The 23,911-nt window shown below is 45.5% G+C and overlaps 1 protein-coding gene across 3 annotated transcripts in view; it reads left to right on the top strand.

Annotated features, from left to right (window-relative positions):
* LOC146800033 (uncharacterized) overlaps positions 1-23,911 on the top strand; it is a 141,362-nt gene that overhangs the window by 99,766 nt on the left and 17,685 nt on the right. For 2 of the 3 annotated variants that reach the window (XM_085620933.1, XM_085620932.1), the window contains exons 7-8: positions 88-180; positions 275-385. In XM_085620933.1, coding sequence (XP_085477059.1) covers positions 88-180; positions 275-385 — 204 coding nt within the window. Of the gene's footprint in view, positions 1-87; positions 181-274; positions 386-7,173; positions 8,872-23,911 lie in introns of those variants that run through there. The other variant, XM_085620934.1, reaches the window with a different exon arrangement.

Raw genomic sequence — 23,911 nt, 5'->3', positions numbered from 1 at the left:
TTCTCAATTTAATGTTTTGTTTAGTTCTGAAAAGTGGTTTGCTGAGATTTCATAGGATTGTTACTATCATTCTGTTTTGTCTTTCAGGTGATCCAGATGCTGTATATGGGATTTCACAGAGTTTTCCAGATGAAAAAACACTGTTCCAGCAGGAGATGGAGGATGAGCAAGGACTCACAGGTGACTTATATGGCATCCTTACATGCAATACACTGTTTACATTTCTTCATGATATCATTTTAATTCTAAGGGTTTACTGGTTTTTCTTGTTCAGGAATGCCAGATATCACATGTCTTATTTCACCAGACATAAAAGAGGAGTCAGAGGCCTGTTCCATGGACTTTCAGGGATCTGAGCTGAATGGGAGCATTGATCATCTTCTCGGTGAGTCAGTGGCACCACCTAAAAAGACGTGTGTGGCCTCTTCTAACCCCGCATTAGGATAGTATAGCTTATAAATTTATCTCACTATAATAGTCTGTTTATTAATTTACTTTGCATGGCCACTAGTTTGTGTTCACCAACCATATTTGTAATTCTTTTGTTTGTTTTGTTTTCCCATACTCCTTAATTCATTTTGCGTTTAGTGAATTATTAGTCTGAACCGGTTTGAGAAATATGTTCCTGCCTTATACTTATCCCATATTCCAGCTACCTTCATGTGTCATTACCTGTTATGCTTTATGCTACCATGTTCAACATTGTCTGACCAGGGTCTTGGGTTAAAATGAATGCAAGGGGGGCGTGGCCAGCCATCATGGCCGTGAGGACGTGATCGTGTTTGGCTCTGTCCCAGATCCCTGCCGGAGAGCACATTAAGGCACCCAGTTTCGACCTGAGGAACGAGATAACAATGACGATTGGCGCCTAGAATACAGAGACCACCCTGGAAGCCGCAACAGACAATGGGGAGCCCGTGAAAGCAGGGAGAGAACCGGCCGGGAGCCCGGCCGCCTAGGCAACATGGTGGCCGAGCTCCGTTGTAGCTAGACTTGCTCCTCCCCTGAGAGCGTACTACTGCCTGGCGGTCGACGGGAGCACAATTGGAGAGATGGCGCCTAGTCCCGCGGGGGCCGTAGCACTGCTGGGTCTCGTCAAGGCAGCGGCAGTGGCTTGGGCGTGTCGTGTAGCTATGCCGCTGCCCGCATAAAATGGCAGCCTTCCCTAGAGAACGGGCTCGGCAGTGAGAGCCCCACCTGGAGGAGCTGAGCACATCAGGCACCGGGTGTCAGCCGGAGGACCCCAGGCAGCGGCTCGGACCCCAGAGACAGGAGCTATTGCAGGGATGAGCCAAGAGACTGCTGTGGCCCACACTGCACACCAGGTACAGCAGTGAGAGCAGCCTCCTACCATCTACAATATACTAATACCCCAACATGGCGGGGTAGAGGAACTCCCTTCATGCTGTGCTCATCACCAACAGTAACTGCCTTAGCTGATATTGTGGGGTCCTGGGACGGGTGAGGGGATTCTGCGGTCACCGGAGGGAGCTGCCTGACCTTAAGATGGCACCTATTGTTCTCGTCCTCAACATGTGGTGCACCCGGTCCAGGCGAATTGTTTGAAGCTGCGCCCTGGGATCGGCAGCGTAATGCATCTGCCGAGGTGTTCCGAAAGGCCAAGGGGGCCCGCTGAGAAGAGAAGGGGGCGTCGAGCGCTGAGGCCCTCACAGATTTCTGCATGATACTGCTGACCCTGTGATCGGGAGCCAAGCGCGTGAGGTAGAGAGGTGGGGGACTTGGAGCTGACCATATACCTCCCAAAAAGTGCAGCCTAAAACAGGAGGAACACCGGAGACGGATCAAAATCAGGAGCCAAGAGAGATGGCGCTTACTAGGAATATCTCCTGGTGACGCTCTGAGACTTCAAGAAAGCACTTAGAGAAGACATAACAGATATAAACACCTCATTTGACGTATTCAAGTCAGAAATGAGATCTAAACTCGAGCTCTGGTCTGATGTGGATTCTGTCGCAACTCGTACCCTTGACCTCGAGGCGAAGTGCCAAGACCTGGAAGATCGCCTCCAACCACTGGAGGAAGGATCACAGGCCCTCGTGGCCCAGTTGAACTCCACGCTTCTCAAATGCGAGGATTTGGAAAACAGCTCACAACGGGATAATATAGAGTGAATGGCCTGGAGGAATACATGGTGGGTCTATTCTCCAGGATTATTGGCGAGAGGTCTCCGGCAAGAGTGTGCACAGGGTAGGCTCGACTCAGCAGGGAAAGAATCAACGCCCAAGAGACATTCTGGCCAAATTCGCCTCCTTCAAGATCAAGGAACTGGTACTCCGCAAAGCTCGAGAAACCGATGAGGTAGACTATCGCGGGCGTCCTGTGCGCTTTTCCAAGCGTTGCCCAGGCCACACTGATGCGGCGCCAACAATTTCTCCTAATCGTATCCGCGCTGAGAGAACGACAAATCAGATATAGATGGACTTACCCGTTTGGACTTGCCTTCTCACTAAACAACAAACACTTGTCTGAGGTCGAAAAAGCAGCAACCTTACTGGGGCTAGGTCGATCTTCGCCGCTAAAAGACCCTACATCAAAAGAAGCCCCCGGTGAAAAGTGCCCGGAGCCTGGCAGAAACCCACCGGATCCCCCAAAAAAACGCAGTGACCGGAATCCGCAAACACTAATTTCATTCACCGGGCCTTCAAGACGATCCTCTGCAACCTGAACGATCTATCGGCACCTGAGATACAGCCTGGAGACACTCAATGGGCCTCAGGATGGTGTCCGCTGCGGAGCGGACGGGGGGGTGGGGAGGGGGGCGTCCTCCTCCCGCTTCGTGACCTAAGTCCCTACAGGAGAGCGCTTCTCAAGATGCATGTATGGTCCAGAGCATCCTTACTGACTTGATCCTAATTGGGAGTCAACCAGGAATACGGTCTCATTTGGAACTCTTGGGGGGGCTCTGGGTGCTGGAATGGTCCTGCCCCAGCAGTCGTCTGGCGATGCAGTCCACAAAAACTGCGCAGAACTTCACCCAATACTTGTTTTCTATTCTTATTCTGTTACTACATGTTCTACCCAGGGACAGCAACTCAAAGGTAATGGGGGGGGGGGGGGGGGAATAGGAGGGGAAGGGAGGTCTAGCTACTGCGCATCGAGGCTCGAGGAAAGGGAAGGGGGGGGGGGTTAAACTATTTACATGGAAGGACCTTAACTCCCCTAATAAAAGACAGTGCTTCTGGAAACTCTTGGGGGACCGGGGTCCGCAGGTGGTGGCGGTTCAGGAGTCCCATCTCAAAGTGGGAGAAGAGCACAGGCTAAAATATAGACATTTCCCCCTAGTATACCAGGCCGTTAGTCCCAAAAAACGGAATGGCGTTGCCCTCCTGTTTCACTCTTCCGCCCATTTCATCCACGAGGACAAGCAGAGCGATAGGAAGGGTAGATTTGTCATGGTCAAGGGGCTGCTAATGGGCAGGGCCTACACAATAGCCTCAATTTATGCCCCCAATGCAGGACAGGCAGATTTCGTCTCTTCCTTTTTGGAATCCTTAGCGGATTCGTGACTGGGGACATGATTATTATGGGAGATTTCAACCTTATCTGGGACACGCATGCAGACACGACGCACTCGCAAATAATTGGGGGAGGGGTGTTCAGCAAAACGCTGAAACAATCAATACAACAATTGGGCCTAATTGACATCTGGAGGTCCCTCAACCCCACCACGAGGGACTTCTCTTTTTTTCCTCACACACCCACAGGTCATACTCGAGAATTTCCCACATCTTTCTCAGCCAGTCGCTTCTGCATGCTGCCACAGCCTCCCTTCTTCTGCCTATGGCTATCTCGGACAATACGCTTCTGACTTGCATTCTCAATTGGCCGGCCCCACGATCCGAATCATCCAGATGGTACTTCCCGGAGGTGATCTGTAGGGATAGACTACACAGGAATGACCTTGGTAAAGCAATTAGGAACTTTTTCTCAGTTCAATGACCCTGCAGACACATCCCTAAAAAATAATTGGGACGCGTTTATGGCACACAAGAGGCCACTGCATCTTCCTAGGCACCTCCCTCAGAAGACTCCAGACTAAGGAGTGGTTGGACTTTAAACAGGAGATGCTTAAGGCGGAAAGAGCACACAAAGACGCACCTTCGGCCCCTTTACTTAAAACGGTCACAGCTCTTAAAGGGAAACTTAACGCTATTTATACCAAAACATCAGAGAAGATGATTCTGAGACTCCCAAGCACGTGGATATGAGGAGAAGGACAAGGTAGGCTCCCTACTAGCAAAACAACTGCGGGTCAAACAGAGGAAAGCCTATGTGAAACAAATTACCGACGACAATGGCACAACACACACTAGCAAAGAGGGGAAAGCATGGACATTCCACGACTTTTCCCACACCTTATACCAGGCCGACCCACTAAGGGAGACGGATCAATCACAATATTTAGACACCCTAGATCTCCCCCAGATTCCGTACTTAGCCAACGATAACTTGGCCGGTCCTATCTCTGCAGAGGAAGTGCAAGCTGCCATCGACTCCCTAAAACGGCATAAAACACCCTGCCCGATGGGTTCACGGCGCAGTTTTACAGAACTTTCTCAGCCAAACTGACCCCTGAACTCACCGCGTTATTTAATGCTATTGCAACCCACCAAGCAGTGTCACCGACCATGAGGGAAGCCCTTAGTTCCATCATCCCAAAAACAAGCAAAGACCCACAAAAATGCTCATCCTACAGACCTAACGCCCTCCTCAATCTAGACTCAAAACTCTACTCCAAAGTACTGGCCACTAGACTCTAGAAAATCCTCCCCGATCTCATACATCCTGATCAATCGGGATTTATCAAAGGGCGCCACACCCACAACAACCTCCGAAGGATATTCCACCTTCTAGATAAGGCCCAGAAAAAACTAATCCTGGCAGCCTTGCTATCACTCGATGCAGAGAAGACCTTTGACCAGGTCGATTGGTTTTACCTGAGGCTTTTTCTGTGTCTCTTCGGATTCTGTGAGGCCTTCGTAGGGATAATCCAAGCGAATTTTAGCGCCCCTAGATCTAGGGTCCTGGTGAATGGGGTGGCCTCTGACTTTTTTAACTTGGCTAAGGGGACTTCGCGGCGAGGGTGAGGCAAACCAGAGGATCAGCGGGATCAGATTCGGGACTGGAGACCACAAAATAGCCCTGTTTGCAGACGACGTCCTTCTACCGATCACCAGCCCAGCTACCTCCCGTTCTGCAATTAGTCAGAAGTTACAGCAGTTCGAAAGTATATCCGGCTTCAAGGTCAATCCGTCAATCTTTCATACTAAACCTCACTTTGCCACATGAGACACAGAGATTGCTGGAGGGGATATCTCCATTCAAGTGGGCCTGTAAAGCCATCACATACCTCAAAATCCAAATTACCCCAAACTAAGAGATTTATATAGGGCCAACTTCCCACCCCTTCTCAGACAACTTGCCGCTGATTTTAAGAAATGGAGTGCGGCCTATATCGCTTGGATCGGTAGGATTAACACGACAAAGATGAACGTATTACCCCGCCTTCTCTACCTCTTCCAGGGCTCCCTATCCAGCCTGACAAGGGTCTTTTTAACGAATTAAAATCCATGCTTATTAAATTCATCTGGCAGGAACAGCGGGCACGGCTCTCCTACCACCTGTTGACGAGGCCACGTGCTTAGGGGGGCCTCGCCTTTCCGGACTTTTTAATGTATTACAGGGCTGTTCAATTGCAGGTCCTGAACGAATGGTCACTTCGAGAGTCAGATAAATTGTGGCTCCATATAGATAGACAGGTGACGGGTAGAACAATATGGCACTTACCCTAGAGACACAAATCGGACAGGTCTGCCAACACTTACCGGAGTATTCCTACCTCCACCTCCCTTCAGGTATGGGATATGGTGACCAAAACTCTGCCACTGACCACATTCCCATCTCCTTACACACCCATCCATTTTAGCGCAGCCTTTCCTCTGGCACTCCAAGAAGGATCCTTTGACCTTTGGAGAGAGGGCGACTGCCTCATGATTTCGGACCTTTTTCATGGAGATAAAATAAGCCCCTTTGCATGTCCTGCTTCCATCTCCCACAAACCGAACTCTACCACTATACACAATTGGTACACTGGGTCCAACAACCACTACTTCGCCAAGCAGCCACGTGTGAATTACTCCCACTAGAAAAATGGGTTCGATCCGGCACTACGGGGAGAGGCTGTATCTCTTTTTTCTTTTTTACACTTCTGCTCACTTTGTCTCCGCACCGCACGCAGCGTCATAGATGATGTTGGGAGGGTATGCTACCATCACCACCCTCAGAGAAGCAATGGGATACCCTGTGCAAAGACATAGTGAAATTTAATCGCTCCATGCATCTGGGAGAAGCACACTATAAAACATTATACGATTGGTATCTCCACCCACAAAAACTACATTCAGTCTTACCTGACCCGTCCGATCGGCGAGGGTGCAGCCTTCTGGGGGACTTCAAACCTATATGGTGGGATTGTCTGATCATACGGCCCTTTTGGAAAGAGATTCTGTCCCAGATCAGGCTCATCCTGAGGTACCCGATTGGAAACTCTATGGAATACACCTTGCTGGGAATCCGCAACCCACTGTTCAAATACCAGACCCAAGAGGATAGATCGTTACATGTCTTCCTGATTTTAACTAAGACCTCCTTCCCACCAAGGTTGGGTCCACAGGATTATCGCCTTGTCTGGCATCCCCGCATCAGTACGTCCGCTTATGAGCCTCCCTGAGTACGGTTATTGGTGGTTCTTTTTATTCTTTGTCTCTTTTCTTCTTTTGTTGTTTTCATGGAACTGTATTTACCCACTTGGGTTTTATTAGTTTTACCAACGAAAGCGTTCAACTATTCCAGAAGCCTGTAAAGGGAGTTTGTGCCTGTATTACATCGTGGATAATGGAACTATTTACTGAACTAGTGCAAAATCCTCCTCCCAGAGTCAATTTACAGAAGCCGTTCAATATGTCCTATGAAACTGTGTCTGAATTTTAGCTGTCTAAGGACTGGACTGTGCACCTGTGGAGAAAACCTAAACGCACTGTTCTTGTTTTTGATGCATTGTTTGTAATCTGTGAAAAAATATAAATAAACGGATTTTGACAAAAAAAATGAATGCAAGTCTGTATTTCATGTTTATCTATTACTTGTTTACAGGTTTAATAAAACACTTGTCAGATCAAAAATCCTTGACAGTTGTACCATCTTCCTACTGTTTCTTGCCTGCCTGATAACGTCTTCCCTCATTGGACTGGAAAATCTGGTAGTCCATTAGAGGATTAAAGGATTTCAGGAACATAAAAGGAAGAAGGTTCTGCTGGCTCAGAGCACACCACCTATGGTCAAAGACGCTACTGTTTTTTTTGTCTTGTGTCTGTCTGTCTGTCTGTCTATGCCTGCTGAGACTGATGTGTCCTATGCCTCAAAGCATATGACTGTAAGGTCCATTTGCAGTATGAATACAGTCCAAGAGGTCGAAGTTGAATGATAAACAAAATTGTGGTTTCTCTCCATGTTGTCGTCCTTGATGACCAATCTGCCACTGACCTTGGGGCTTCACTCCGATAATCCTTAGATTTCTCGAAGGACTGGCATCCATTTTCTGCCAGATTAGATGATCTATCTGTCACAGTACCTGAATTCCCCTTTTTCTGTACATTGCACTGGGTTTCACCTGATCAATGGAAGCTACACTCACTGTGAACGACGGGCCATTATTTGTACGAAATGTCTACAATCCATTTAGTCCTGCTCCTACTCCTCCAGTATAGGTGCCAGGGATGAAATCTACAAAGATGTACTCTGCTGTGATTTGCTAGTGGTTCTAGATTTTAAAGGAGATTGTCAAGGGAGAAACAGATGTGAATCGCAGACCATGGGTTTCATCTGTCTACAATTCATCCGCATATATGGTGCAGCCAGGGGTAGACCTCCAGGGTATCAACTTAATAGGTGTTGCTTGATAGAAGAATTACTTTGAGTGTGACTTGCTATGTTGTCTGTTCAGGCCTAACTCTAGAGATTACAGTAGAATTCTCATAATCTGATATCAGAAATCCTGGAGCTGGAAAGACTCCAGAGCCAAGAAGGCAGCAGAATAAGTTTTGGCAAATAATTCTGAGGTTCAAATTAGAAACCAGAGATGAAAACCTCTGGAGCTGGAAGTCTCAGGAATTCTTAGACTGAATGAGCCAGAAAAAATGATTTTAGAAGCAGGCAAACAGTAGCTTGGACCAGAAAAAATAATATGGGAAACTGGCTAATACAAAGTACTTGCATAAACCTCTTCACTGAATTGGGTGCAGTTGGAAAGTGTTTCCGAGAGAGAATTGCTTCTTTGATAGTGTGTCAAAGCTTGGGATGATATTGATCATGCCTGATGTAAAAAAAACTGCTCTACTGCAACTCTGTGGATAAAAATGAAGAGGTGGATAATGGTGATAGTCCTCAGGGTTGGGTAATTTTCCTCCCCTTAGGACTCGATCACCATTATCCATGCAGCCTGTTTATATCCGCATGTGCCATCAAGCTTCATTGGTTTGCCATTCGGAAGATTGTGAATGAAAATCTTCAGTGAGTGAGTTATGGCCATAAATTAGCCTGAAATTCCAATGAATGGGGTTTTGATCAATATGGATAACTATGATGAAATGCTTTTATAAGTCGTGGTGTATGTACATCTGCAGCATCTTACCATGTCCCTTCTTCAGGACAATATCCCTTCCACTTGATCAGAGAGTGTAATTTTCCCTGCATACCTCTGTGTATGTGCGCTCTTTCTATAGCGAGAATCTAGGCAAAAGGTAGTTGAGGTTGTACAGGTCTAAAGATGAGAATAAATGTAATGACTGATAGCAAAGCTGATTGGTTTTTGGATTGCTAATGCGTTGTGGTGTAGAATTCTTTAAAGAGCTGCCTCTTCAACTCTTTTTTTAAAATTTGGAGTAGTGTTGGGTGACCCTGATGGATTTGGGGATGTTGTTCCAGATCCTGGGTGCATGGGAAAAGGTTTGCTGCTTTTTTTTAAATTTGTTTTTTTTACACTTCTTAGTCTGCAGTCCGAAGGGGTCAGGTTGCAGGTGCACTGAGAACCATCCACGATGGTGAGCTTGTCTGCAAGATAAGTGGGGTTGCTGATTATGATGGCTTTGCAAATGATTTATTTTGAAGATGGTTTGGGCCAGCAAGGGGAGGCAGAGGAGTTCCATCTGGATTAGGGTAATGCAATGGGGATCTGAGATCACAGATACCTTGTATTGAATATTGCTTTTGACCTTGGCAGAGTAATTAAGAAGGTCTAGAAGGTGGGTTACATATTCATGTATGAACTGGTTTTAGAAGTGGCACATCAAGTACTGGATGTAAGTGCTAACATTAGTGCCACAGGAACAAAAATTTTGATCATAAGAATGGGCTCACATGGATAGGTTAAAATGTTCCATTTCCAAATGATCAAGATAAAATAATTTACATTTTGGAACACTTAACAGGAGAGGCAGCATCTAGGGCAATACCTACAACAGCCAATCCTCAGCATCCACTGTTCTATTAATTTGCTGCATTTGAAAAGATTTGTCTCATTTCAAATGGGAGTCTGCAAAATACACGTAATTTAAAATTAAGTAAAATTACAACAAGATTAAGAGAAATTGTGCGAAATGTAAATCATTCACATTTGCGTTTTTGGTACAAGGATGCACTTCTACAAAATATGGCGAGCACCAGCTGCTAGCTTTCTATTGTCAATTGCGTTTCCGATTAAATTTTTACAGCAAATTGCGCACCTCTAAGTAAACATTTAACGTGAATGCCACATAATTATGCGAAGGAGCATAAAGGTGACATTTTGTGTAACATTCGTAAAATGTAAATTACTCAGACACAATTTCAATTTTGCCCAGGCATAATTTCAAAGTCACCAATCTGAATATAGGTCAAAAAGTGAGACCAACATACAATCAAAAGGCAAGTCCTGAGCCTAAGGTCATTGGGACCTGCCACAAAGGACCTTTCAGAGCAAAGAATAAAGCATTTCAGACTCTCCGTGTTTATATTGTGGAAATTGCCGAGTAATCCCACCCTTGGGAAACTTAAGAGCTCAACACTTACTGGATCAGAGCATAATATGTTCATCAACCACATTACCTTTGCTGGAAGCATGATACAAACCTGAGTCATGTTTGATTCTGGTGCCTGGGGAAAGTACTTTTATAACAAATTTTATGACGCAATAAAAATACCACAAGTATGAAAACAGATACCAGAAGAGATCACTGCAGCTGATGGTTCCCCCTGGCTACCAATCCTGTAACACATTCTTCTCTGCATTTGTTGAGGTCATGTCAAAATGAAGAACTGATCACATTTGATCTAAGTCGGACTGCCAAATTTCCAATAATGTTAGACATGTCATGGGTTGCCAAAGATAATACTCCTATAGATTGGCAAAAGATTATCATTACTTTGAATTCCATTTATTGTCTCCAACTTTGTTTCAGTCTGTAGGTAGTGAAGTAGTCCCCTTGGAAATTTTTAAAAGAAGAATTTTATTTAGTGCAAGTCATAAGTTTGCTTTAATAGTGTTCAGATTTCTCAGATGCTTTTAGTAATAAAGAAGCTGCACCACTATCTCCTAATAGACCCGATAGCTGTCTAATTAATTTAAAATGCAAAGGTCTGATTCATCTGCTAAAAACAATTAATAGGACCAGAAAAAGAAGTACGAAATAACCAAAGTGATCCTAGTTTTAAGAACGATTTCACACAAATGTGTCACTCTTCAACTGTTGAAAACTGCTATTTCCTAACACTCATTCAATAATTAGATTATAATCTTAATGGACCATATTTATATACTAAGTTATATAGAACTCGTTAGTTGACTTCAAAGAGAAAGTGTGTGGACCCCCCCCCCCCCCACACACACACACACACACACACACACACACACACACACACACATACATTCACTCTCTCTTTGTGCTGTTGTTTCTCTTCAAAGCCTGGGCCAGGCCTGGAAGTCCTGCTGCTGTGACCAAGAAGGTACACTGTGTTCTGACTAGAAAGATCTATAGAAAAGCTCAGCATACTGAAACCTCCGTGGATCTCGTCTTACAAAATTAGGCGTATTAGACTCACAAAGACCTTGTCAGCCAGCTGTCCAGACCCACACTAAAAACATCTGCATAGCTAGAGGGCTAAAGACGTACCAAGCGAATTACAGACTGCATGTATTCAGCTTAGAGGGACTAATAAATTCTGGCCTTATCTACCCTTCCCTCCTCTAGCCAAAAGTTGTGAGGTGGAGGTAGCTGACAAACTACAGAGCTACATGGAGGTCAGTAGTCTCCTTTTTATGTCCAATTGATTTTTCACCTTGTGAGATGGACACAGATGACAACTACAGATATTAAGGAAACATTCAGAGAGACCAAAGTCTATCCGCTGCCCTGATCCTATTGGATCTCACAGTGGCTTTTACTGCCATGGACAACGCAGTGTTCCTAGAGAATTTTCTCAATTGAACGTTGAAAGAGAAAATGGCTAAATTGTGATGTACCCTTCACAGAGAGTTATGACGGGTGCTCAGTTGAGTGTCTTTAAACGAAGGTCTGAAATTGAACTTCCTCAATTCTCAGTCTTGAAACTATGCCATTGTTGGGAAACACCTGACAGTGGCATTCTGTTACTCTTTGGAATCCATTTTCAATTCTTTGTTGACTTGATTCTCATCTAATGAAAGGTCCACACGCCTGATGTATTTAAGATTCTCTTGTAGGGGATTTCAGTGTATAGTCATAAGCACTTAAATAGTCTCTCCTACGTGCGGGGACCCTGAAGCACTTCCTTAGATATATCTTAAGTTGTCATCTTTCGCCTTTCTTCGGGAAGGCCTGCATAGACACTTAAGAGATAGAAAGGCAACAATGCAGCCTAACTAACTAGGCTACACTGGCCATTCCTTCATCTTGAAGTGAAAAGAAGACACCCAGCAACTTTAAATTTTGCAATTTATGGAGTTTAATACATATAGAAAACTCCCCTTCACAAAACTCCCTTTTTTATTTTTTCTTCATGATAGATTAAAGGAAAGGACAGAGAAGCCCCCATAGGCTGCCCTTTTATGTTTGAAAATGGACACTGTGCCTTTAAGAGTCTCCAGAGACCATCAGTATCTCGTGATGCACAGCCAGTGGCAATTACTTCAGTTCTTTTTTCTGGCTCCTGTTGGCAGGACCCTGGATCATTGAGCTCTACCAATTTTGGTATTTTTTCTTCAAAAATCACTTCAGAATTGACTTTTATTAGTTTCACTTGACGTCTTTGGTCTTTCTCTTCCATTTGCTGTATTTCAGTCAAAAATGCCATCCCTTTTTGACAAGTGTCCAGACTGTGGAAGAAAGAAAGCCAAATCTGACTCTCACAGAGTGTGTATTCTTTACCTGCCTGCTTTTCATGTTCCTGATGCCTGTCCCATATGTAAAACCTTTACCAGGCACACTCTCCGTGACAGGGAGAAGATTCAGCTTCAAGGTGTGGAAGACCGAAGAATACAGCAGACAACGTCATCAGGTGGGACTTCTGGGCGAGGAGAGGGCCAGTCCTCTACCAAAACCCGGTCTTCAGCCGCTGAGGGGCTCACCAGACGAGGAAGGGCTGAAAAACTGCATTGGTCGACGTCTAAGACGATGCCGACGGTGAGGGCAGGTATGGCGGCGATCTGTTCGCTGTTGACGCAGGCCTCTGAGTCGAAACTACTTTGACGCTCCACGTCGAGAAGAAGATTGAGCGAGGAGACAAAGTCTTTGACGGCGATCTCTGAGGTGAACGAGAGGGTCTAACCCTTGCTTCCGCCTCCCTCGCCAATGTCGACGCATCGGCACCGATCGACGTCGACTCGCCAACGTCGATCAGTGTCGGAGTCACCGACGGTCGCCGTCAGAAGACATCGCCGTCAGAGTCGAAGTCACTGGCGGTCTAGGACGAGACGTCACTGTCGATCTCAGACTCGATCAACCTTGAGTTTGTTGACGTCGAGAGGAAGTTCTAGGTTGACACGACGTCGAAGATCGCCGTCGACCGGTAGATTGACGCCAAGAGGGAGATCTTGCAGTGAATCTATGGCTCCTTCCTCACTTCAGGCAGCTCGTAAAAGTAGGAGATTTATTTATTTCTTGGATTCAGAATATTCACGAACATATTACCCTACGAGGATGCCACCTCAGTCTTCTCCTCGTCAACCAGAGGAACAGCCTCCTCCTCTTCCTCTGCTGCCTCTTCCATCTCCACCGCCTCCACCTCCTCCTTCTCCTCCACCACTACCACCTCCTCCTCTGCCTCCACCTCTGCCTCCACCTGGGCCTGCTACTCCTCGGCCCACAACTCCTACTGCACCTCGAAGACTGAGATCTAGGTCCCGTGTGAGAGATCGATCTTGCAGTCATCGACGTTCCTCCATTTGCTCTCATCACCGACATCGTTATGAGAGATCTCGCTCCCGACACACCAGGGACACGTCCTCAGCAAGTACTGGGAGATATTCGCCAACACTTTAGGATTTCCTCCTACAAGGGTGTCTCCTATCAACGGCATTACCACCTTTCAAGAGGTTTTAGTGCGAGGAGCCTCTAAACTGAATATTCCAATGTCCACTCAGGTGCCATCGACTTCCGTAATTTTCAAGACTCCACAGCAGAGACAAGCCTCTCGTCTCTTTTTCCCTCTGGTGCCAGGCTTATTGGAACCGGCGATGGAATTACACTTGACACCTTCTTCCATTAAATCCGCTCCTTCCAGGTTACAGAAAAAATATCGTCCGCCTGAGCAGGATCACACATTCCGCTGGATGGACCCCACCCCAGATTTTGTCATTGTTGTGGCAGCTAAGAAGCAGCATTCTACTGCTCCAACGTCCACAGTTCCACCTGATAAGGAGGGCTGTAAGTTTGATTCGGTGGGAAGGAAGGTATGCAACACAGCAGCTACCTAAATGAGCTAGTGCTACAGCCCTTTTGTGAAGGTATGACCGGTCCCTTTGGGAGTCTCTTCAGCAGTTCGCAGAGCTGCCTTAGGGACAAGAGGGAGGATTTTAACGAAATCCTGAGTGAAGGACTTATGGTTTCTAAGTGATTAGTGCAGCAGCGGCTTCATCACTTCTATCTGCACATAGATATTGCCACGGAGGACCTCTCAGAAGGCATTCATGGCTTCGCCTTACTTCTATCAAGCCTGAAGCTCAACAACGTGCCATGAACCTGCCTTTTTCTGGAACAACACTCTTTGGTTCTCATGAGGATGAGGAGATGGCCCGCATGAAGGCAGAAATGGAACCCTTGAAAGCCGTAGATCTTGAAAAAACTAAGGAACAGTGCAAATCTTTCTGCCCTTTCCAACGTCTGTACTCTTCAGAGATATCAGGGCAAACAGACCAATCAACAACAATCGTACCAGTGGTCGTTCCAAAAACGACAACCTAGAGGAAGGCCAGGACAGCAGCCTGCACATGGGAATAAGGTGCCTGCTCGTTCTAAGGCCTGACCCCTTTCTTCCCCCTCTTCTGTTACCCACTCCGGTGGGAAGAAGCATTCAACATTTCCTGGCAGAGTGGCAAAAAATAACACAGGACAATTGGGTTTTGAATATTGTAAGCAATGGATACTCGCTACGTTTCATCATCCCTCCTCCATCGATCCCTCCAACACACTCAAGATACCAACTGTGCCAGTTGCAATTGAAGGCCGACCCTCTCTTACAAAAAAGGGCAATAAAGCCTGTTCCTTCTTTACAAAGGTGAACAGGACTGTATTCAAGGTTCTTTCTGGTCTGAAAGACAAGAACGAGTTCAGACCCATTCTCGATTTAAGACATGCAAACAATTGGATTCGGAGAGAAAAATTCTGAATGTTAGCGTTACATCAAATCTACCCTCAAATTCATCGGGGGGATTGGTTATGCGCAATAGATCTGCAAGCCACATACTTCCACGTTCCCATAGTAAGGAAGCATCGCAAGTTCCTGAGGTTCACAGTAGGGAACAACCACTATCAATACTGTATACTCCCAATCGGCCTGAAATCAGTTGGACCTCCGATCTTCTCCTTCGTTTGGGTTTTCACTTCAATCAGACGAAGTCTATCTCGACACCTGTCCAGTGTCTTCAATATCTGGGAGCAACCATCGATACTTGCACGGCAAACGTGTATCCTTCGGAGGAGACTCTTATCGTTCCTTCGGAAGACTCGGGCTCTAATCACCATGTCTTTACCAACAGTGAGGAAGGTCTCCTCTCTTCTGGGCTCCATGGCATCCTGTATCTTTCTTACTCCAAATGCACGTCTCCACATGAGACCCTTGCAAGAATGTCTGGAGGATCAATGGTACCAGAGAATAGGGGATTGGGAGGACAAGATTCAGATGTCACAACATGCTCTCCAGTCCATCAGATGGTGGTGTTCTCCCCGCAATTTACAAGGGATTCCCTTCAACAAGGAGATACCGACGCAAACCATATTAAGATTCTTCTCTCCTCGGTTGGGGTGCACACACAGACCACCTTCAGATTAAAGGAAAGTGGTCCATGAAGGAATCGCATACCACATCAGTTTACTAGAACTACAAGCGGTTCATTTGGCTCTGAAAGCCTTTCAGTCATCATTCCACACCAGCTCCCTGCTTGTCCAGATGGACAATACGACAACAAGCGGGGGGGGCTCGCGATCCCGACCGTTCTCAGGGAGGCCAGACCATCTGGAAATGGCTATTAGCAAGAAATCTGACCATCACAGCAACTCACCTCCCAGGTGTTCAAAATACTCAGGCCGCTCTAAGCAGACTCCTTCAGGACAACCACGAATGGGTCTTAAACGACGATGTGGTGCGAAATATCTTCAGAAGATGGGGTACTCCAGAGGTCGATTTGTTAGCCACCGCAGAAAACAAATGCCAAAACATCACCTTGGTTCTACCATCTGGGAACTCTGGGGAATGCCCTGTGGATAAACTGGTAAGGCAGATTTCTCTAAGCCTTTCCTCTGATACCCCTAATACCGGCAGTCCTCATCAAGCTCTCGCAGTTACGGGCCAAGATGATCCTCATTGCTCCAGAGTGGCCGCGTCACGGACCTTCTCCACGGTCTCTCCTGTTGCATCTCAAACTTCCATGCCGGGCGGACCTTCTCACGAAATTCGGAGGGCAGATGATGCACCCCAATCTCTCGTCATTGAATTTGGCAGCATGGCTCCTGAGTTAGTGCAGTATGGACATTTGAATTTGCCTCAGGACTGCATAGAAATACTTAAAGAAGCTAAAAGGCCATCCAAACGCACCACTTATGTGTATAAATGGAAGAGATTCTGTATCTGGTGTTCATCGAAGAATGAAGATCCTACTTCCTGCCAGGAAGATGTTATCCTTCCATACTTACTACATTTAGCACAATCTGGCCTTCAATTTTCTTCGATTAAAGTGCACCTAGCAGCTTTGACTGCTTACAGGAAATGCGTTTCACAAATTTCCTTTTTTTAAAACCCGGTCATTTGAGATTTTCTGGAAGGTTTGAAGAAAGTGTTTCCTCCCATCAGACTTCCTTCTCCTCCTTCGGAGCTTAATGTAGTTCTTTCTCGACTGATGCAGGAGCATTTTGAACCTATTCATAGGGCTTCTCTCCAGCATCTGACTTGGAAGACCGCTTTCCTTGTAGCTCTCACTTCTACCCGCAGGGTTAGCGAACTCCAAGGCACTTTGTTGTCAGGAACTATACACTGTCTTCCATTCCTCTAAGGTGGTTATGAGTACGCAGCCAAAATTCCTCCCTAAAGTAATTTCAGATTTCCACATGAATCAAACTATTTCTCTATCTACTTTTGTTTCAGCATCCCTCTTCCCCTGCTGAGCGGTCACTTCATTCCCTAGATGTCAGGTGGGTTTTTAAGCTTTATTTGGACAAAACTAAGGATATTAGAAGATCCGATCAGTTATTTGTAAACTATGGCTCTATCCGTACATGTCTAGCTACCTCTAAACAGTCCATCTCCTGATGGATTGTTTCATGTATTCTGCTTTGCTACCAGAAAGCCAACCAGACTCTTGTTAGTAAGCCTAGGGCTCACTCTACCAGAGGGAAAGCTGCTACTGCAGCTTTACTTCGGAATATACCCATTTCAGAGATCTGTAAGGCTGCTACCTGGAAGTCAGTCCATACATTCACAAAACACTACTGCCTGGACACTGATGCCAAGGCAGATGCTCAGGTTGGACAGGCTTTCCTTTGGAATCTGTTTGCCGAAGCTGAAATATCACTTCTCTGTTTCTTCCACTGCCTGTGTGTTTGTTTATGGGATGGGCTTGCTAGTCTAGTCAAGTGCTTATGACTATACACGGAAATCCCCTACAAGAGAAGGAATAGTTTCTTATCTGTAACTCCAGTTCTCTTGCAGGGAATTTCTGTTACATACATAACGGTTCTTAGGCACTGACCTTTTACCTAGATACGACACTGCATTCCGAACACGGGTTTTTCCCCTAGTCCGACTCAACATTATGCATGAGGTTTCTTGGAAGCACAGCAGAACTACCATCTCCTGTATAATATATCTGTATAAAGTTCAGGCTCCATGTCATCCTTTAGGCCGACACAGTAGCACAGCAATGTAGGACCCCTGGCGAGACCTGTGGGTATATATACATCATGTCTTGCTTAGAAAAACAGAGGAGACCGTGACTTCCCTGCTGACACACTGACCAGAGACGCTGAGGTTCCTGCATGCAGACACTCCAGCTCGCAGTGGTCTAACATCCCTCGCGGGGTGTCCAACTGGAGACCAGGACGGGGTCTCATATTCTCTCCTTCTCAGGTAATTAAGTTGGATAGATCCTAGAGGGATTCTTTGTATAACACCTACATAAATGCTAGGTACATCTAGTTAGGGAGGCTTTGTAGGAGTACGCACTTTTTATCCTGTGTTTTATGTACTTGTATATATTCATGATTACTACAAAATGGTAGAACTGTACCATCCTTTCACTTTCATAGTACTGCTAATCATATATCTCCGCTACTGTCTAATGGTTGTTACAGCTCACATATTTTACACTAGAATAACAACTGTTCAATCAATTCTTATTGACAAACGCCCAGTATGTTTATTCTGTGTACCTCTGAGACAAACTAAGTGAGCACGAGTGACTGAGCGAAAGGTAGTATATTGTTTCTACGATCCTGAGGGATCAGGGTTGTCATGTTCTGAGGTTGCCAGAAACTATTCTCTCCCCGATAGATAAGAGGAAATTATAGTGGCACTGTGAGCTAGCTGATATACACAGGCAAACATATCCAGTGGGGGTGCTTGGAACCAGTCTGCCACCAATCCCACAGTTTGTTATCCGAACGCGCAGATCTTGTATAGGGTATATAGGAACTACACGACATGGTGCCGCCAACATTGGTTTGGTACTTATTTAACAGTAGAATCTGAGTAGTTCAGTCATGCTTATTCTCAGAGACCACTACTCACAAAACACCAGAGACGTCTGGAGTGGGTGGGCACAAACTCCTCCACAGCTGAGTAGGCGAGATATCCCATTTATTGGCTGTTGGTTAATCAAGCTTTTTTCCAAAATTGTACAAAACACCTAATCTTATTTTCCTTGGACAGTTATTCTGTGTGCTCAACACAATGACTAACCAGAACACAGAATTAGACCCACTGACTCAAGCACTTCCTCATTCAGATGAGGAGGAAGATGCCAATGCAATACGTATTGCAGCTGGTGTAAGACACACACTCATTTAAACTCCTCAAACATGGTTTACTAGCCAGAGGAGGTACAGTAATATTTGTAATAGAGGCACACGAAGATTTCCAAACGGAGGTGTTCTATTCATGGGTTACATTCCCAGCAGAAAATGCTATAACAAAAATGTTTCATTATTATACACATGAAGTCCCAGCAGTCTACACTCTGTTTGAGGAGATTGAAATTCCGCTTACCTACCAGGAACATATATTCTAGTGTAATGGCGTCCTACCCAGCTCAAGAAGAAGAGCAAGACTTGGTCCATTAGGAAGACCAGGAGCAACATGGCCGATATTAGCAACCTGTGCACCACATCCTGACATTGACACAATGCCAAATAATGAATTGCTCGTTCAACACAAAGAGTTGATTAAACTTTACAGAAACATGACACGATTCGTCATGAGGACACTTGCGGTCTAACCAACAGTAATTACACCCAATGCAGCTCCTACACAGAGCACAGCTACTAAAATTACTCCACAAACATTACACGCGGTAATGGGTAAATTGCCCACAAAACGTGAACAAATTCCTTTCTGGGTAGCTCAGAAAGTAACTCAGTTAGAAGCAGTATTCCCAAATACCACACCATTTAAAAAAAACCCAGAATGTTAACAATCTGCTTGCCCATGGGGATTACCCCACAGTTAAAGGATTGTACCTCATAGGGTACAGTCTTTGCTGCCATATATACCAAAACTCATGGTATTCCTTCATTAGCAGTGATACCAGATGTATTAGGACAAATACAAAATGAGTATGGAGCAGAGCCTGCTTTGAACCTAGGGATAAAGTTATTAAATAACTACGACCAGGTATCGGCCATAATACTAGCTAACATTAAAGGGAAAGCAGCCTCAGTGGCAATCCGCCAACGCCTAAGGGAGTTAGATTCTTTAGATCAACCACACGAACTACCCAAATTAATCGAAACAGCATACAAAGAACTAGGCAGGGATAGTTTGGGGGGGGAAAAGCTTTAAAACCTCAACTAATGGGCAGTCCGGAAAAGGACACTTCTAAGCAGACAGACTTCTTCTAAAAAGAAGTGGGATAATAAAAAACAACAAAAGTTTAAAGACAACAGATCTTAGTCCCGAGGTAGGTCTCCTCCACAGGAGCCCTCTGAAAAGAGGTACAACTTTAGGAATAGGGATAATATTAGGAAACCTGACAGGTATCAGGATTCTGATACACGTTCCTCTCGTTCCTTTCATTGCCCGAAGAAAAAATCCGAGCGAGGACGGTCAGAACATAAGGACGAGCGCACACAGTCCAGAGACCAGCAGCGCGTTCAATACTTTACTTCCAAAAAAGAAGATAAGCCGAAATTAAAACCTCAATTTAAGAAAAAGAAAGTTGCTGGTCTGAAAATCAGACATGCCCAGAATTCTGAGGAGACTTCTGAACGGGGGAATGGGCTCTGATGATGCTAGACAGTGCGGCAGAGGTAACAATAGCTCGCCAGAACCTGAAGCAATTTCTGGTGGCAGCGGACTTGAATGATTATATCCCGGTGGAAAATCCATATAAGAGGGTGAGCGTCCCACATAAGTTACATAAAATAACACTCCGGATGGAGGGGGACAAGCCCAGGAAAATAAAAGGTCTCTTTTGGAAGAACTCCGCATCTGGTTATGACATCCTTATAGCCGAACAATATTGGCCGCCAGCATTCGTAATGGAGTGCCCCAGGGGAGAAAGTACACTTTTTCCTGCATTTTCCGACCATGTTTCAGTTCACCTTAAACATTCATATGCATGGGAGTGGGCAGTAGCGCAAGCTCCAGCATTGTACAAAAATCACGCTGGGTGGGATGAGAACTCAACCTACCAAGTGATCCCGTTAAAAGTTTCACCTAATGCTCAGAGACAATACCCAATAAAGCAAGAAGCTAAAAAAAACAGGTCAGGGAGATCTTAGATCAATTTGAATACCAAGGGGCCATTGAAAAATGTACCTTTCCAATGAACAATCCTTTGTTTCCTGTCTCTAAACCCAAACCATACATATCGTCTAGTTTTAGATTACAGACATTTAAACTCGTGCACAAAGACATTTGCTGTCCACAATGCACATAGTGCTCCATTAATGAATAACATTGTGCGGAAAAAATACAAAACACTTGATATCTCAAATGGATTTTTCTGCCAAAATATAGCGCCTGAAAGCAGGTATCTAACCGATTCTCAGCGTTTGGGTCTGAGTGACAATTTTGTCTGCTCCCATAAGGGTATAAGAATAGCCCCGGTGTATTTTCAGGAAGGGTAGCAGAGTTACTTCAAAAATTTGATGACGAAACGTTGTCCTATGTGGATGATATTTATCTAACGGACGACGACTTAGAGGCACTTGACCAGGGTAAGCACCATTATTGTGGGGTTTGCCACTGAGGGCTACAAATTTAACTTTAACAAATCAAAAATAGCCCACCTCAATGTCCTATTATTGGGAAATGAGCTGTCCAGTGAAGGGAAAAGTCTAGCAGCGAACTTTTTATAAAAGTGTGCGCTGCTCCAGACTCCAAAATCATTAAAATATTTACAATTAACACTGGGATTCCTAAATTTCAGCAGAACATACAATTTTAGATTACGCACAAAGGGTAAAACCTTTCTACGACTTAATAACACCTGACTTTTCAGCCAGAAATTAGACGCAAGAACATACTAATATTCTTAGTTCACTCCAGGAAGACATGATAGCTTCCAAACACTTGCAAACACGTGTAAATGTACGCCACTTGGTGATCCGTATAATTGTGGGTCAATGCGGGTACACTTAGTTAACCTTCAATGAAGGAGAAACCGTACCAATCGCATACAAATCACACCTGTACACAAATGCAGAAATGGTTTTCACTTCTACAGAAAAAAAATCCTGATAGCTGTTCAGGCTGCTGTAGCAAAAGAAAGATCACTGGCTCAAGGGAAACGCATTATTGTTGTAACCCCGGTACTGGCTTTAGAAGCTGTTACAAAGGCTGCATTCCAAACCCGAAAGCCTTACATCCGAGATGGATACAATGGGCTAACTCTCTTACTGCAACAGACGTTGAATACAGATTTGACCCAAGTTTAAAAACGCAGGCATTCCTGCAATATGAACACTAATATCCTCTACCAAATGAAATCTTGCCTCTGGATCAGTATCAATATATTATTTATACTGACGGATCTGCGCAACCAGCCACAGTAAGTAAGCATCAATACAGCACAGCATGTACTATCGTTAAAGGTCGCATGCAGGATGGAAAGTTCCATCCAAGTTGTACAAAAACGCAATTGCTAGGATACGGCACTGCACAGTTTGTAGAGTTATTAGCACTGATACTGGCACTTGTAAATACGCATCACGAATTCCCTACACTAATCGTGTGTGATTCATTTTACTGTGTTCAGTCATATAATGAGTACCTATACCATTGGGAGCAAAACTGGTTTAAAGATGCATAAGGTGGCACAATTCAGCATAAAATGCTATGGAAAAGGTAGCAGAGTTGAAAAACGAGCTACCATGGACTCACGTGATCCTTACACTGAGTCATCAACGTGATGGCGTTCACATTGAAGGGAATTCATCGGCCGCAAAGGGGGCTGTTCGCACAGCTTCCATAGCTGCACTCACTTGTTCAAAAAACGAGAATAGACGGTGAGATTATGGTAGCTCTCATTGCTTTACGCAAAGGCAGCACAGCAGTACCTAAAAAATGTCCACTCACATACTCCTACAAGTTAGATGCAAGTAACATTCCATATGCTCAGATTCCTGGAGTGGGGGATAGAGTAATACCAAATTTGGATAATAGGCAAGGTTTAATACTAGCTACACACGAGGGTTGGGGCTCTGTACACACAGGCGTTACAGCTACTATTTCTTTACTGAAACAGCGCTATTGGTGGCTAAGGTTAACTAAGCACACTAAAGACTATGTCTTGAGTTGTGACATCTGCCAGCAGATTAAAGGCTCCACAGCAGCAAAACCCGCGCAGACACCATTATTAAAATCAGACCAACTTCTCTTGTGTGTACTTGGACCACTGTGGCCCCTTACAAACGGACAGGACTTACACATATATCATGGTTGCAGTGGATTCCTGCTTGAGATTCCTATGGGTATGGCCTCAGCGCTTCGCTGATGCTCGAACTGTTATCAAAGATTTGCGAGTCTTTATCAGCACATACGCATTTAGCACGTTACATTCTGACAGCGGCCCTGCGTTTAGCTCTCGGGCTTACAAAGAGGCCATGGAAGGAATGGGTGTAGCATTGCGGTACTTCTCTCCGTACCATTCCGAGGGAAATTCAGTTGTGGAGAGGAAAAACCGGGACTTAAAGCAATCTTTAACAGCTAGGGTATTAGGCAAGAGCGGTATTTGGGTCAAACACCTTTATGGGGTACAGCGGACATTAGACAACCAGCCAAGAAACTCTCTAGGGGGTGTCGGTCTGTTGGACTTGGCCCATTTCCCTGAATTTTTCGCTTTCATGGGAAACTACCTGATATATGAATGCAAGTATTGAATGCTGTGCGATGGTGTACGCAGACTGAGTTCACCCCATTTTAAACATGTAACTGTTAAAATGGATGCCATAGCTGTGTGGTTGTGCCGTCTGACTGAGCTGGGTTAACAGTCTAGTGGTTATTTCCCAGCAACCCCAGCTTTTGGAGGGAAGCCTGGCACCCAGGGTGCTCTACCCCTCCCCCTAGGCCAGTTAGACCCAGTTTCCCCAGACGCTTCTAGAAGCTTCTGGCACGGTCTGGAAGGTGGGGTGAGGGGCGTATAAAGGGTGGAGCTGGGCTGCCATGTGCTCAGGCAGAGGGTGGACCTGAGAGAGAGGGGACCTGCATGTCAGGGGTTACTGCCACATGGGCCTGTGTGCTGGGCCCTGAGCCTACCTACCCCCCCTCTACTGTCCACAGGGCGGGGGAAAGCTATAGTTGGGGCAAAGCAGACCTGGAGAAAACTACGCAGGAGTTTTAGGCGGTAGGGCTTAGTCAGGGACCTATGCCGCTGGAAGTGACCGGGCTTAGGCGCTGCCTTTTAAGTGAGTGAGGGATCCTGAACTGACCCACTGATCTGGCCCGGCGGGAG

The sequence above is a fragment of the Triturus cristatus genome, chromosome 8 (assembly GCF_964204655.1).
Source record: "Triturus cristatus chromosome 8, aTriCri1.1, whole genome shotgun sequence".
NCBI classification, from domain to species: domain Eukaryota; kingdom Metazoa; phylum Chordata; class Amphibia; order Caudata; family Salamandridae; genus Triturus; species Triturus cristatus.
The sequence above is the reverse complement of the archived record's forward strand: the minus strand, read 5'-3'. Positions and strand labels throughout refer to the sequence as shown.